General features: G+C 41.2%; 1 protein-coding gene across 1 annotated transcript in view; it reads right to left on the reverse strand.

The window, feature by feature from the left end:
* pappa2 (pappalysin 2) overlaps positions 1-13,343 on the reverse strand; it is a 97,626-nt gene that overhangs the window by 52,999 nt on the left and 31,284 nt on the right. Inside the window, exons 11-13 of the mRNA XM_039602239.1 lie at positions 11,611-11,914; positions 5,971-6,099; positions 5,807-5,892 (exon numbers count right to left, since the gene is read on the reverse strand). Coding sequence (XP_039458173.1) covers positions 5,807-5,892; positions 5,971-6,099; positions 11,611-11,914 — 519 coding nt within the window. The remainder of the gene's footprint in view (positions 1-5,806; positions 5,893-5,970; positions 6,100-11,610; positions 11,915-13,343) is intronic.

The raw sequence follows: 13,343 nt of genomic DNA on the forward strand, positions 1-13,343 counted from the left end.
TGGGAACAGGAACCAACTGGCTTCTGTTTCCCTTAAGATAGGCTTGACCAGTTCCTTACTGACAGTTGAACGTATATGTTTTATGCTTTGTAAGGAGTGGTATGTTATCTCTTCCTACATGTGTCTGTGACGCAAACATGCTTGAGTATAAATAAAGCTGACTGCAAAGCCTCGGTGTGGGTATCACCCGATCACTCACCCGTGCGCACGTAGTTCTCTGAACAAAACTCTGACTGTCTTGTATTCCTTCAATGTGTTTTATAATGTCTTACCACTGACAACATGTAATTGTCTAATTGTAGTATATGACTCTTGTGTATGACTGATTTTATGTTCTTTACTCTATTTTAGAGAATAATGGCATTGGAAGGACATGAGACCCCTCACATCCTGGTGTTCGTGGATGAAGCTGGCTTCAACCTGGCCAAGGGCCGAAGACGTGGCCGTAATATTATTGGCCACCGGGCCACAGTGGATGTCCCAGGTCAGCGAGGGGGCAATATAACTATGTGCTGCCATTTCTGAAAATGGTGTGGCCACTCACATCCCCAGTCTTGGCCCATAATACACACACAAGCTCCTCATCTTCTTGGATCGCCTTCATACTGATTTTATCCCTGAACATGAGAGGTCTCATAGGGCCTCACCTACCCATTTATGTAATTGTGTGGGACAATGTCAATTTCCACCATAGCCCACTCGTTAGGGGCTGGTTTGCAACGCATCCAAGGATGGTCATGGGGTTCCTACCACCTTACTCTCCTTTCCTCAATCCGATAGAGGAGTTTTTCTCTGCTTGGAGGTGGAGAGTGTATGAGCATCATGCTCAGGATCAGCCGTCCCTGCTCCATGCTATGGACGCAGCGTGTGACGACATTACAGGAGATCAATGCAGGGGATGGTTGCGGCATGCACGCCGTTTCTTCCCTCATTGCATCGCAAGAGAAAGTATCCGCTGTGATGTGGACGAGAATCTGTGGCCAGACGGACAACAGCGTGTAAATAATCAGGAGGGTGACGACAGTGGACAAGAGCGGGAGAATGAGTACAGCGACCACTGAATAAGTCCTTGTTTTTTGATTTTGTGTTCATACAATTTACTACTGTAATGTACATTTTCTTTTTACATATGTATGAAACTTTCTTTGCGTGTGAATATAAAATGGTTATAATTTCCTTGGTAGTGTGAGTGCAAGTTGTGATGTCAAACCTTGGAGGCTACTCTTTTCTGTTGTATATTGTTGGTCCTCTGCCATAGTGACAAAACATCTAAACATTTTGTATGGCAGTACTCACACAATGCCAAAAGGATGATGCATTTTGGGGGCACTGACTATTCAGATTAGTAAGAAATGACTGTTTAGATGGGAAAGGGATTTAGATTGAAGCCTGAGTGAACAGTTTTGGAAGAGATATGAGCTTTTGCAGGTGAGCTATAGTGTTGTGCTGAACTGTAAGAGTGTTTTGCCAAATGATCTTAGAGTTTTGAGAATGTAATTTCTGTTTCAAGAAATGAGCCAAACCAATGGAGAAAAACTGTAATAGGTGATGCAGACGACATTGTGATCTGTAGTTTTAGTAGAGAGCGAGCCTGGAGAAGTGGTATGTTCTAGAGAGAAAAGAATGAAAATTAGTAGTAGAGAGACAGAATAGATTGGTGTAATTGAGAGGGAGACAGGTGTGACACTGAAGCTGCAAGGAGAAGAGGTAGTGAAGGTGGATGAGTTTAAATACCCAGGGTCAACGATTCAGAGAAACGGATAGTACACAAGAAAAGCGAAGAAAGAGTGAAGGCAAGGTGGAGTGGATGAGTGATCTGTGACAAAAGTAGATTAAAAGGGAAGATTTACAAGTTGGTAGTGAGATGTTCTGTAATGTACAATTTCAAAGTGGAGTTGAAGCTACTTTTATATATTTTTTGGAGTGACCACGAGGATAAGAAATTAGTATATTAGAAGGACAGCTCAGGTTGAGTGATTTGGAGACAAAGAGAAAAAGGCGAAGCTAAGATGGTTTAGACAAGTACAGAGGGATAGTAGTTATACTGGGTAGATACTCATGGAACTAACTGTCCATAGAAGAAAAGAGGAAAACCACAAGGTTCATGCATGCTGTGGGTACAAAAGGGCATTGCCAAATAAGAAATAGAAGTAAAGTCTTACAAGGCAACAATAGCGATATGTGTTAAAAACCAGATAGTCATTATACTTATATTCTCCAAAGATGAAAGGAATGTGCTCCTTAGCCAAAAGGGTCCTGCAGTGTTTTAAAGGCAAAGTGTAGAAGAGTTTTAACCTAACTACGTGTAAATGATTCCTCTTGTAGTATAATGGACCACAAGCATATGTAGAGTGGAGAAGTGAATATAACAAGCTACAGCAGTGTCTCACAGGAAAAGTGGAAAGCATATAATGCAGCAGGTATTCATAAAAAGGGCGGTAGACGTTACACACTTCAGACGTTTGGCCTCATGAACATGTGGACAGCTGCAGAGGTCACACAGACAGAAAGACGATGCACAATTGGCTTCAATTAATCAATGGAAACATGGTTCTGATAAAAAAAGCAAATTAAAGCCTAGACAATTCAAAGCCATATTGTCCTTTTTGGCAATATTAGACTAAATGAACTCAACATTCACCCCACCCCTGTTGTGGCTACACCTGTGGAAAATGATTAAGTCATTTTAATTCCAAATGTTGTATTTATCAGGCTTGACAAAAAAGGAACTGATTGACAACCTTTGATGTCACTATTAAGGCCATCTGTTTTTCATTTAGGCCTGCATGCTGCAACCATACTGTGCAACCTTTATTTAATCAGGCATTTAAAAGAAACAATTAAAAATCTGTAACCTCAATAAAAAAAAAAAGGAAAATGAAAACAGTCCTTTTTAAAGCCATTAAAAAAAAATCCAGCTTGTCCACAACCAATCTGTGACAGGATGGACTTAAAAGTAGTTGGCGCAAACAGAACAGAGACACAGATGCGGCATAGTGGGAGTTAACTGGGTCAAGCAAATGTGGCAAGAAAACCCAAACAAATATTCTGTCTATGACTAAGAAGTACAACTGAATAATTGGTTTTAAGTGTTGCAATTTGTAAAAACCTGTTTTTGCCAAATGGTTTTCCTTCCTAGTCATGATGTCTTTTATTGTAAAACAAGAGATGTAATAACTTCAGTCACGGCATAGCAAGCCCTGGTGGGGTGGGGGGGCCGGGGGAGGGGGACGTTTCCCCCTGACAAATAAATTGACTGGATGATGGAAATTCTAACCCTGTAACAAGCTTAAACACTTGAATAACTACCATCCAGCTGCCAGAAGAAACAATACACGGCCTGAAATGAGAGCAATGGTCAAACTGTCTCATCTCAGCTGACCTATCACACCTTCATATGGAATATTTCTTTTATCGGCTGAGGAGTGTCGAGCAAACACTCAGTTACACAGAGTATGAACTCTGAGGCTGTGGAGGAACACCGCATACCACAACAGTGCAGCTGATTCATTTATTATTGACAGTAATGCGTGCTCTCATCCAGCCAGTATTTCTATGAGAAGCAGCGACTTGTTGACAAGCCCGTGACGTGACATAATGAAATCGTGCATGGCGTTCACCTTCTTTGTGCCCTCTGATTGGCTCAGCTCTTCCATGTTGCACTTTATGAATGTGTTTACTTAACTTCAAAGGAGAAAAACATACAATGACAGAGGCACTGTTCTCAACTTTGTGCTTACAATGGAGTGTTTTGGGTAAAACCCCTTCCATGTTGTGTTGTTTTGTGGCCTGTCTGGATGCTTCAGATTGGGTGAGGTGCGGACACAAAGTATTGTTGTCTTGCGGCGGAATTGTAAATGATGGGGGCGCTCTCTGCGGCTTCTTTGTTTAGCTTTACTATGATTTTGGTACTTTTTACTGTTTTTTAACCACCTGGTCTATGGTTATTGATGAATGAACTAAATTCCCAGACATGGACTGAAAGTCCACAGACTAAAATTGGATTAGGCCTATTTTATAAACTAGATGCCAGATTGATATAAAAATCACTGTTTTTAAAAGCTTTGGTGCAAACAATGGCTTTTGGATCAGGACTATTGCTCTATAATCCTAAGAAAAAAGGTTTTAGTCATAGAAACATAGTCGGCCTGTTTCGCAGCCTAGTCCTAGACTGAGGAAGACTGCTTGTAAGAAAGGAAACTAGTCATTTTTAATTTTTGTTCACTTGGAAACAGATCAGAGTATTTAAAGGACATTTAACAGAACACCAAGGCCACATTTTCAAAGTTAAAGAGGATTAACAGGTGAATCTTTTTAGTCTGTGACTAAATCTTGGAAAAAGCTGCTTTATGGCAACCGCACAAGCCACTGAGCCACAAATGATTTTTTGTTAAGGTTTCTCATCTTACTACAAATCTTCAGTTGTTTATTGTATATATTACAGGAACAAATTGTTCTTGTATAAATCTCACCAAAGCTTAACCCCTCCCCCCAAAAAACATAACCACAGCAGCTCTTACCCAATTCGAGCCTTCTTATTGGGTATAAAAACTAGAAGTAATGAACCTCATCACCCCTCTTGCTTGGGATGATCTGATATCGTCGTGTTGGTGTTGTTCCCAGATCATCATCAAAATGTTGTTCCAGGTTCAACATTGCAAGTGACCAATCACATTGTTGTGACGTTATTCTTTTGCGCGCCAAGCCATTCGTGCATTTATGAAATTCCAATGTTGCAAGGACAATATCAATTCTGCTTACCGTTTATTAAAGGGTTAGGGTTAGGGTCAGGGTCCGTTGATCGGTGGACAGAGGCGGTTTCTCACAGCTTAAGTACAGTTTTTTGTTTTACAGCGGTTTTTCCCGAAGTCGCAAAAGTATGACATCATAACATTCTGATTGGTCACTTGCAATGTTGATCCTGGAACAACATTTAGTATGATGATCTGGGAACAACACCAACACGACGATATCAGATCGTGCTCTTGCTTGCACTTGATTCGCTTCGGGCAGTCAGAGCTACAAGGTGGCCCTTCAATCACCTAACTGTACAACAAATACCAGAATAAAGCCTTTGACTGTGTTTATGATCCCTGACTGAAGGGAGCTGGCTCACTGCTCCAGATGTGACTTGATAACAAAAAAATGTATGACTTATTTTAGCTGAAGGATATCAAACAAAATGAAAAATGGACTCTATGTCCAAAACGCAAGTGTTATTGTAAGCTGATTTTTGCAATTCAAAACCAAAGCATGATCTATGATAAAAATCAATAAACTTCATTTATCAATATTCCAAGGCCTATGTTTTATAAAGGCCAACAGTAAATTACCAGAGAAACATGCCTGACACATGTTTTCAGACTAAACCATGTACTTTACTGCTGAAAAGTGTTCTCCGGATGTTTCTTTGCCAGCCTCATGTCAAAATACTTTTCTGCAAAAGACTTGTGACTACTTTTCACCCCTCAGCTCATCTGTTTTCGCTTATGTTGCTGTGATGTTACATTAATGGTTTGTGGAATTCATTCAAGCCAGAAGCTTTTATGTCTTGTAAATTAAATTTGATTGGCTTGAATTTTTCTGTCTCTTAATACTGCTGCTTGCACAAATGTGAGATTTCTGGCCACTTAGTGATCACTCCTTCACACTAAAAGTTCATATAGTATTCGTGTTTTGCATGTAAGACAGAGTTGGTGGGTGTTATGTCTGGTGATTTAAAAAAAAAACCAAACAGTTTGACAGGCTTCCAATTCCAAACTGTGTGTAAACTCGAGAAACAGCAGAGACAGTGAATGGCACTCACCATTGCATTTAAAGCCCATCTCCTTGCCACATCTCTTAGAGCAGCCATCGCCATCCAACAGATTACTGTCATCACATTCTTCTGTCCTACAGAGGGAGGACCATCATTATCAATGCCCTGTGTAATTAGTCAAATTGTTATCAGCATGTTAATGTGCAATATACCCCTGTATGAGGCCATCTCCACAGTAAGACTGTCCATGTGTGTAGAGAAGCGGTGGCGAAGCATCACTGAGCTGACCATCAGCTTCCACCTGGATTGTGTACTTGTACTTAACTCCCTGTGTAACAGACCTGAGAAGAACAAGAACAGAGACAAGAAACTGTTGTGTAATGTTTCCTTTGGCATTATAAAATTATAACAGAAGATTGTTCCAGTCTTCAAAGGAGCATTTACCCACATTTTTACTGCATTGTGTTATGAACTGATGATATAATGTTTATAGGCTTGATTATAAATGGCTTTGAGTCAGTCGATACTTAATAAAATAAGAATTTTGTGCATAATGGTGCCAGTTTGCTGTACTTTTTTAAAAAAGAAATACTGTTGCGCTATGTAGGAAGGAAGCATTGTATTTATTATGTTTCCAAACAGATTCATTTTGCTTTAATCCTGATGGATTCTGTAAGCAATCGCCAAAAAAGTGGAATTTACTCTCCCTGTAACCTTGTATTATCCAGTGACCTTAAAGCCTCATAGCAGGAAGTATGTGTAACAATACCACAGCTAATGTGTCTGGACTATTGATTTGTTTTGGTGTGCTGAGTCTATAAAAAGACTATCCTCCCTGTTTTCTTAGCACAAATAAACTGCCCCTGCAACCACCTGGGGTAGACCAGGAGTATCACACAACTGCATTATCTAAGGTGTGTCCAATTTCACCAGACTCTAGAAATTTCCTTTATTAATTATGTATAAGTGAAGGAAATGAAGGTTCTGAAAAACTCCCTCATTTCCTGTTGATCTAAACTGTAGCTATAGTCAGCTATATCTTCCACCCTCTGCCACAACTCCTCTCTCTTCTTTGTTCTTAGAGGCCTCACATTACTTGATGATATACATCAATCGGGCATAACACTATGACCATCTGCCCATTAGGAATGGGTATCGTTTAGGTTTTATCCAATACCGGTGCCAAATTGGTACTTTTGAAACGTTGCCGGTGCTTAAACGGTGCTCGAAGGGGTGCTTAAAGAATGGAGAACACAAACTTTGTCCAAAAACCTCTTATGTTTTTATTTTTAGCAGTCTCTTTTTTTCTGCAAAATGATAAGCACCGTCCAGCCCCACGCACGGGCGATCCGCGCTAACTCGCTAATGGAGATTTACCACACCCGCAGTAGATGTGCTCGGTGTGAGGTCTTGCAGCAAGCTATCAAATACGGTGCATTTCTCGGCTTTTAAGAAAACGCTATGCGTCGCCAGGTGTTTCATCAGATTAGAGGTGTTACCTCCTTTGCACAGTATCACCTTAAAGCACTTGTTGCAGGCTGCTGAGTTTGCATATTTTGCTGTGAAGTACAGCCAGACTTTTGACCACTTCACCTTGGGCATTTTTAATCCGTAGCTTGGCTCTAAAAGAAAGTACGTACCTGGGCCCGCCTACTATGCTTCGAAAGGTAAAATGATTGGCTAGAATCCAAAGTGTATGACATCTCAGGAAAAAAAAAAGCACTGAAATAAAGCACCGAAATAAAGCACCGAAATGTGCGCTGCTTTTCGGTCTGGTTACTACTGTTTATGCCAGAATCGGTGCCATAGTGGCACCGGATATTGGTACCCATCCCTACCAATAATGTGTTGGTCCCACCTTTTTCTGTCAAAACAGTCCTGTCCCACCGTGACATGGAGTCCTCTAGACCCCTGAATGTGTGCTGTGGTATCTGCACCAAGATGTTCCCAACAGATCCTTTAAGTCGTTGCAAGGTGGGGCCTTCATGGATTGGACTTGTTTGTCCAGCATGTCCCACAGATTCTTGAACAATGCCATGACAACACTTCAAACTCGTTATCATACTCCTCAATCCATTTCTGAACCATTTTTCTTTGTGCCAGTGCGCATTACACTGCTTCCTCCAGCTTGCCTTCTTCCCCTACTACAATAGACATTAAGTCGGCTAGCCACATGATGTGAAAAAGAACATAATCATCAGACCAGGCGACCTTTTTCCATTGCTTTGTGGTCTAGTTTTGATGCTCACGGGCCCCATTGTTTTGGTTGTATTGGTCAGTATTCTGCCCCTCTGTTGTTACTTTATTGGGTTTCTTTGGCTGGTGCGTTTCTCAGTTTTCTCACTAGTGGGCAGAATTACCCCTTGAGTTTGTGGCTTCTTCTTGAGTTATTTTGTGTGCACTACACTGCCCCCTTTGGTGATGTGTTGTAAGCAGCAGGCAAAGTTCACGCAGGCAGTGTGAGAAAATGCATGGAGCAGAAAACAAGCTGCACAACTTTAAGCCCAGTTTACATCGTTGGGGAGTTTGTTGAGCCATAATCTGTAAGTAATCAATGTGTAGCTTTATTTTCTGTAAGATTTGTTACTTTCCTGTTACTTAAAAGGGTATTTGAACGTATAAGGAAAGATGTTTATGGTGAATGTAAAGCATAAGAAAAGCTATGTTGCTAACTCCTGTTTTTGGTTGCAAAATATGTCGATACTGATGCTTACATATTATTTTACTGTATGTTCACAGTCTTACAAATTAAAAGAGGAAAAAACGGTCTTCAGTTAAAGACACAAAAACAAAGCGATGTGTCCTGTCGTTCCTGGAACCATCTCCTCTTATGTTAAGCTCGCTGCATAGGGTGAATAGCCATACATTCACCTGAGGGCAGCAGAGTCAGCATAGGCACCATGACTGGTCTGCAGGTATGCAACGACATACACAATAAACTGCGATGCACTGTGTATTCTGACATCTTTCTATCAGAATGAGCAATTTTTCTGCATTTTGAGCTTCAGTAGTTTGTCTGTTGGATCGGATCGGCCCCTCCCCCCCCAGTGTATCAGTGATCCTTGACCCTTTCGCTGATTCACCACTGTTTTTTTTCCTGAACCACTTTTGATGGATACTGATCACTGCAGACTGCAGCTACTGATTGGAAGGTTGGTGGTTCGATCCCCGTCTGCTCCAGTCTGCATGCCAAATATCCTTGGGCAAGATACTAACCCTAAGTTGCTCTCTGATGCATCCATTGGAGTATGAATGTGTGTGAATGTCAGATAGTAAGCTCTTAAAAAGCATAGAATACAGTGCTTGTGTGAATAGGTATGAATGGGTGAATGTGGCATGTTGTATTAAGCGCTTTAAGCCCTATATAAGAATCAGTCCATTTACCATTTACAGGAGCTTTGGAGATGCTTTGACTCAGTCATCTAGCCATCACAAATTGGTCCATGTCAAACTTGCTCAAATTCTCACACTTGCATATTTTCCTGCTTTTAATACATCAAATTTAAGGGCATAATGTTCACTTGCTCCCTAATATATCCTACAAACCAACAGGTGCCAGGATGATGAGATAATCAGTGTTCTCTCTAGTAAACAACAAGTAAGAATTCATTCATCATAAACCATTTTTCAGAATGAACACAACGTGTATTTCCCATGGTGATTTCTCTTAGATCTACATTCTACAAGCAAGCACCACTGCTTATATATAAAATTCAGTGCAAGTGACAAAAGGCAGAAGGTGAAATAAACTATTCAACCCTGACTATAGGAGAAGCAGTTCTGCATGTTGTTTGTAAAAGTATGGTCTTATAAAATAGGGGTAAGCATTAATCTGGGAAATGGGAAAACTAACGTCCATAGACGCCAAACGTGATTAAAGAAATTTTTTTATGAATAATGAAAAAAAGACGTGGAACTAGAAGTCCAAATCATCAGACTTGCACTTTTGTATAAACTTTTGTATAAAAAGGACATGACTGATTGTCACTTTCTGAAAGTGCTAGAAATAGTCAGACACATGCCATCTATTCCAACGTTGCAAAGGTACAGGCAGGGAAATTCCTGTTTGTCCATTTCACAAAAGACTTGTTGGATATCTGAAGAAGTCCTCTGTTATTCACACCCACTTTAATTTGTCCAGCTGTGTCGAGGTGAAAAGAAGCCAGAGTTTTAACTTTCTCTCGCTCACTCTCTTTTTTTTTTATTGTTTTAGGATGGGCTATGGTTATAGACAACAGATAACTGATTGGGGTTAGTGATGAGGTTGGGTTCAGCTTAGAGCAAAGGGAAAGACATCAGTGGAGCAACATAGCCTTTGAAACAGGCTGTTTGGAACACTTTTAGTTTCCAATGTAGTCCAGTGTGGCCGGACAATATGCTGAATGTACGTGAACTATTTCTGTAGCTTCTGTTTTGTTCATCTACTGATTTTAAAAAAAATTCACATTGGATATTAACATTGTGGGGTTTTTTGATTAATTAACTAGTCATATAGTCCTTACGCACTCATCCTTTCAGCTTATACTGCAAGTTCAGCAGTAGGAAATGGCCAAGGATCTGATCCAAGCAGTCACTGGTGTTTATGGCCTCTCTGGCTCACATTTGGTTCATATTCCAAAAAGGAAAGAGATCTTAATCTGCTTACTTTGCTTCACCTCTGGTGTGCTTTTGCCTCCATCAGCCCCCTGTTACCACAGTTCACTCTCCCTTCTCCTTCCCTCACCAACAATGTGCTTCACTTCAAGTTTCATTTCTTTGCCTCAAACCTCTACTCTGTCCACACCTCTCATTTGTGTCTCTCTGCATGCCTGTATATCTTTTTCAATTGCCGCTGTCCCTCCTCCCCTCGCCTCTTTTTCATCTCCCCTACTCTCCATTATCCCACCCGCCCTTCCTCACTCTCCCCTCCTTTCCAAACTCATTGCTCTTAAACTCTCCCCTCTCCTCACATCAACCCCTCTTTGCCCTCCTCAGTCCCACATAACTCAATTCCCCGTGGTTCTTACATCTTTTTGCACTTAGACACAGCTTGTGTAACATAGGGACGTGTTCCGTGAAAAATAAACTGTTTTTGAAGCTGTGTCCACCTAACATCCCCATACCCCCTTGCTTTGATTTTCTGGGAAGCTGTTGTTGTTTTACAAAGTGCCACTGCATTTGAAATTATTCCCAAATGATCTCCAATCATGCGACACTGCTGTCATGTCCTGGCAGGTACTTATCAGCTTTTTGTGTGTATAAGAAAAGCATTAGAGGCGGGGTATTTTTATACTGAGGGCTGTTATTTGATGAGACTTAACAAAGAAAAGAAAAACTGGCTTTTGGATTTATGTTTGGATTCCAGTAATCATTTGGACACCCCACACTACGAGACAGGATACAAACTGATTCATCTTAACCCTGAAACTTCAGCAAGCTTTTGATTAAGTATATGGTTGTTGAAAAAGATTTGGATCAGTATCCACACTCGGCATCCCCATGTTGGAAACATTTGTGTTTGAAGTTTTTCAAACAAAACAAGGCCCAAACACTTTAAAGAGACAGATATCTGTGGATTAGTGGATCTGAGGACACACACATGCTGTGCTGTACAATCTGCAGTCAATGCCGGCCTTAAATAACCTTCACCTTATTTTCCTCAGAGCTGTACAGCATTAGCTGTTGCTACTTCATCCATAATGTAACAGAAGTATAGATATGGATAGTATAGATATTCAGAGAACCAAGAATGTCAAAGGAGTTTTGTGTGGTCTGAGAAAAAAACACAAAAAGCCATCTTGTTACCTGTGAGTAAAACATAGTAAAATTCTGTCGTATCTGCATGTAAATCAGATGGGTCAGGTAGCCTTTACCTGTCCGTGAATGTCTGCTGGGTCTGTGGTAAGGGGGCTTTACTGGTGAAAGGTGGCTGACGGCGAATGTGGTAGAGTAGAGGCTGGCAGCTGGAGCACAGAGGGCTGCCAGGACCTGAAGACAGCATGGCTGCGTCAATCTCCATTTTCTCATCAAAGGTGCAGAGTTTTATGGCAGCAATGGCAACGTTGTGGGTGTCGAGGCGCATGGTGAGGGGTATGTCACAGAACACATGCTGTGGTCCCAGGTTAATACTTTTCCCTGTGTCTGAGATCAGCTCGATGTTGGCTATTGCTGGGCTTTCTGCAACAGGGTAAAATGTGGTTGAGTTATGCAGCACATCTCCAGCAAAGACATTTTCCCATTTAGTCATACATGATGTAATTAGTAAAATGAATGGAATGAGGTTTCTTTAATGAAATTCTTTCAGTATTTTCTTGAGTAAATGTATTTGTCTCCCACCATCCAGAAAAGGAAGACTGCGCCCCACCTGATGTGAATAACTTGCACCTGATCCCTAGCTACGTTTGCTCACTAAAAGAGAAATGAAGTCTCTCATTTTAATGAAGAGATATGGTACATCAACCAAAAATATTACCAATTACAATCAATCAATCAGATCTCAATTAGTAACATGCATAAAGCACATCTGTCTACAGAGTCAATTTCTTCCCTTCCAACCTCTTCACTGGGTAAGACCAAAGAGCTTTCACAGGACATCAGGGACAAGATTGTAGACCTGGACAAGACTGGAATGGACTACAAGACCATCAGCAAGAAGCTCAGTGCAAAAGTGACAATCATCAATTACGCTGAGTCTGGAGGTCCATGGAAGATCTTGCCTATTGTTGGGGTGGCTGTAGGTCAGGTGGTAGAGCGGTCACCTACTCAAAGAGACTTGAAGGTTGGTGGTTCGATCCCAGGCTCCTCCAGTCTACATGCCAAATATCCTTTGGCAAGATATTAACCCCATGTTGCCCTCCGATGCATCCATTGGAATGTGAATGCTAGATAGAAGCACTAATAACGATCATACCCATTCACACAATGAATGGGTATGATTGGGTGAATGCATGAGTTATATGAAGCTCAATGAGAGTAGAAAAGTGCTATATGAGAACCAGTCCATTTATCATTTACCATGGGGTTAGGATGACCATGAGAAAAGTGGTGGATCAGTCCAAAAGTACAGTGGAGGAGCTTGTTAATTATCTGAATGCAGTTGGGACCACAGTCACCAAGAACACCACTGATAACACACCACACCACAATGGATTGAAATCTTGCAGCGCCCACAAGGTTCCCAAGCTCGAGAAAGCACATGTACATGCGAGCCTCATTGTTGCATCTTCATGATTTTCACTTAGGAGAGAGTGCTGTGGTCAGATGAAACCAAAATCAAGCTTGTTGGCATCAATTTCACCCAATGTGTTTGAAGGAAGGGAAATGCTGAATATGACCCCCAAAAAACAGAGTCAAGCATGGAGGTGGAAATATGCTTTGGCATTGCTTTTCTGCTAAGAACAGAGGACAATTTCAGCACACTGAAGGACCATTGGACAGTGCCCTCTATCATAAAATCTTGGTTGAGACAAGGACAGGTTATCCAGAATGACAAAGACCCAAACCATACCACGAAGGCAACAAAGGAGTGGCTAATGAAGACGCACGCACATTGTGGTCTGGCTAGAAGTGACCTAGCCAGTCTCCAGAAATGTAGTCCTACAGAAAA

This window comes from Oreochromis aureus, linkage group 18 (genome assembly GCF_013358895.1).
Source record: "Oreochromis aureus strain Israel breed Guangdong linkage group 18, ZZ_aureus, whole genome shotgun sequence".
In the NCBI taxonomy this organism is placed as follows: domain Eukaryota; kingdom Metazoa; phylum Chordata; class Actinopteri; order Cichliformes; family Cichlidae; genus Oreochromis; species Oreochromis aureus.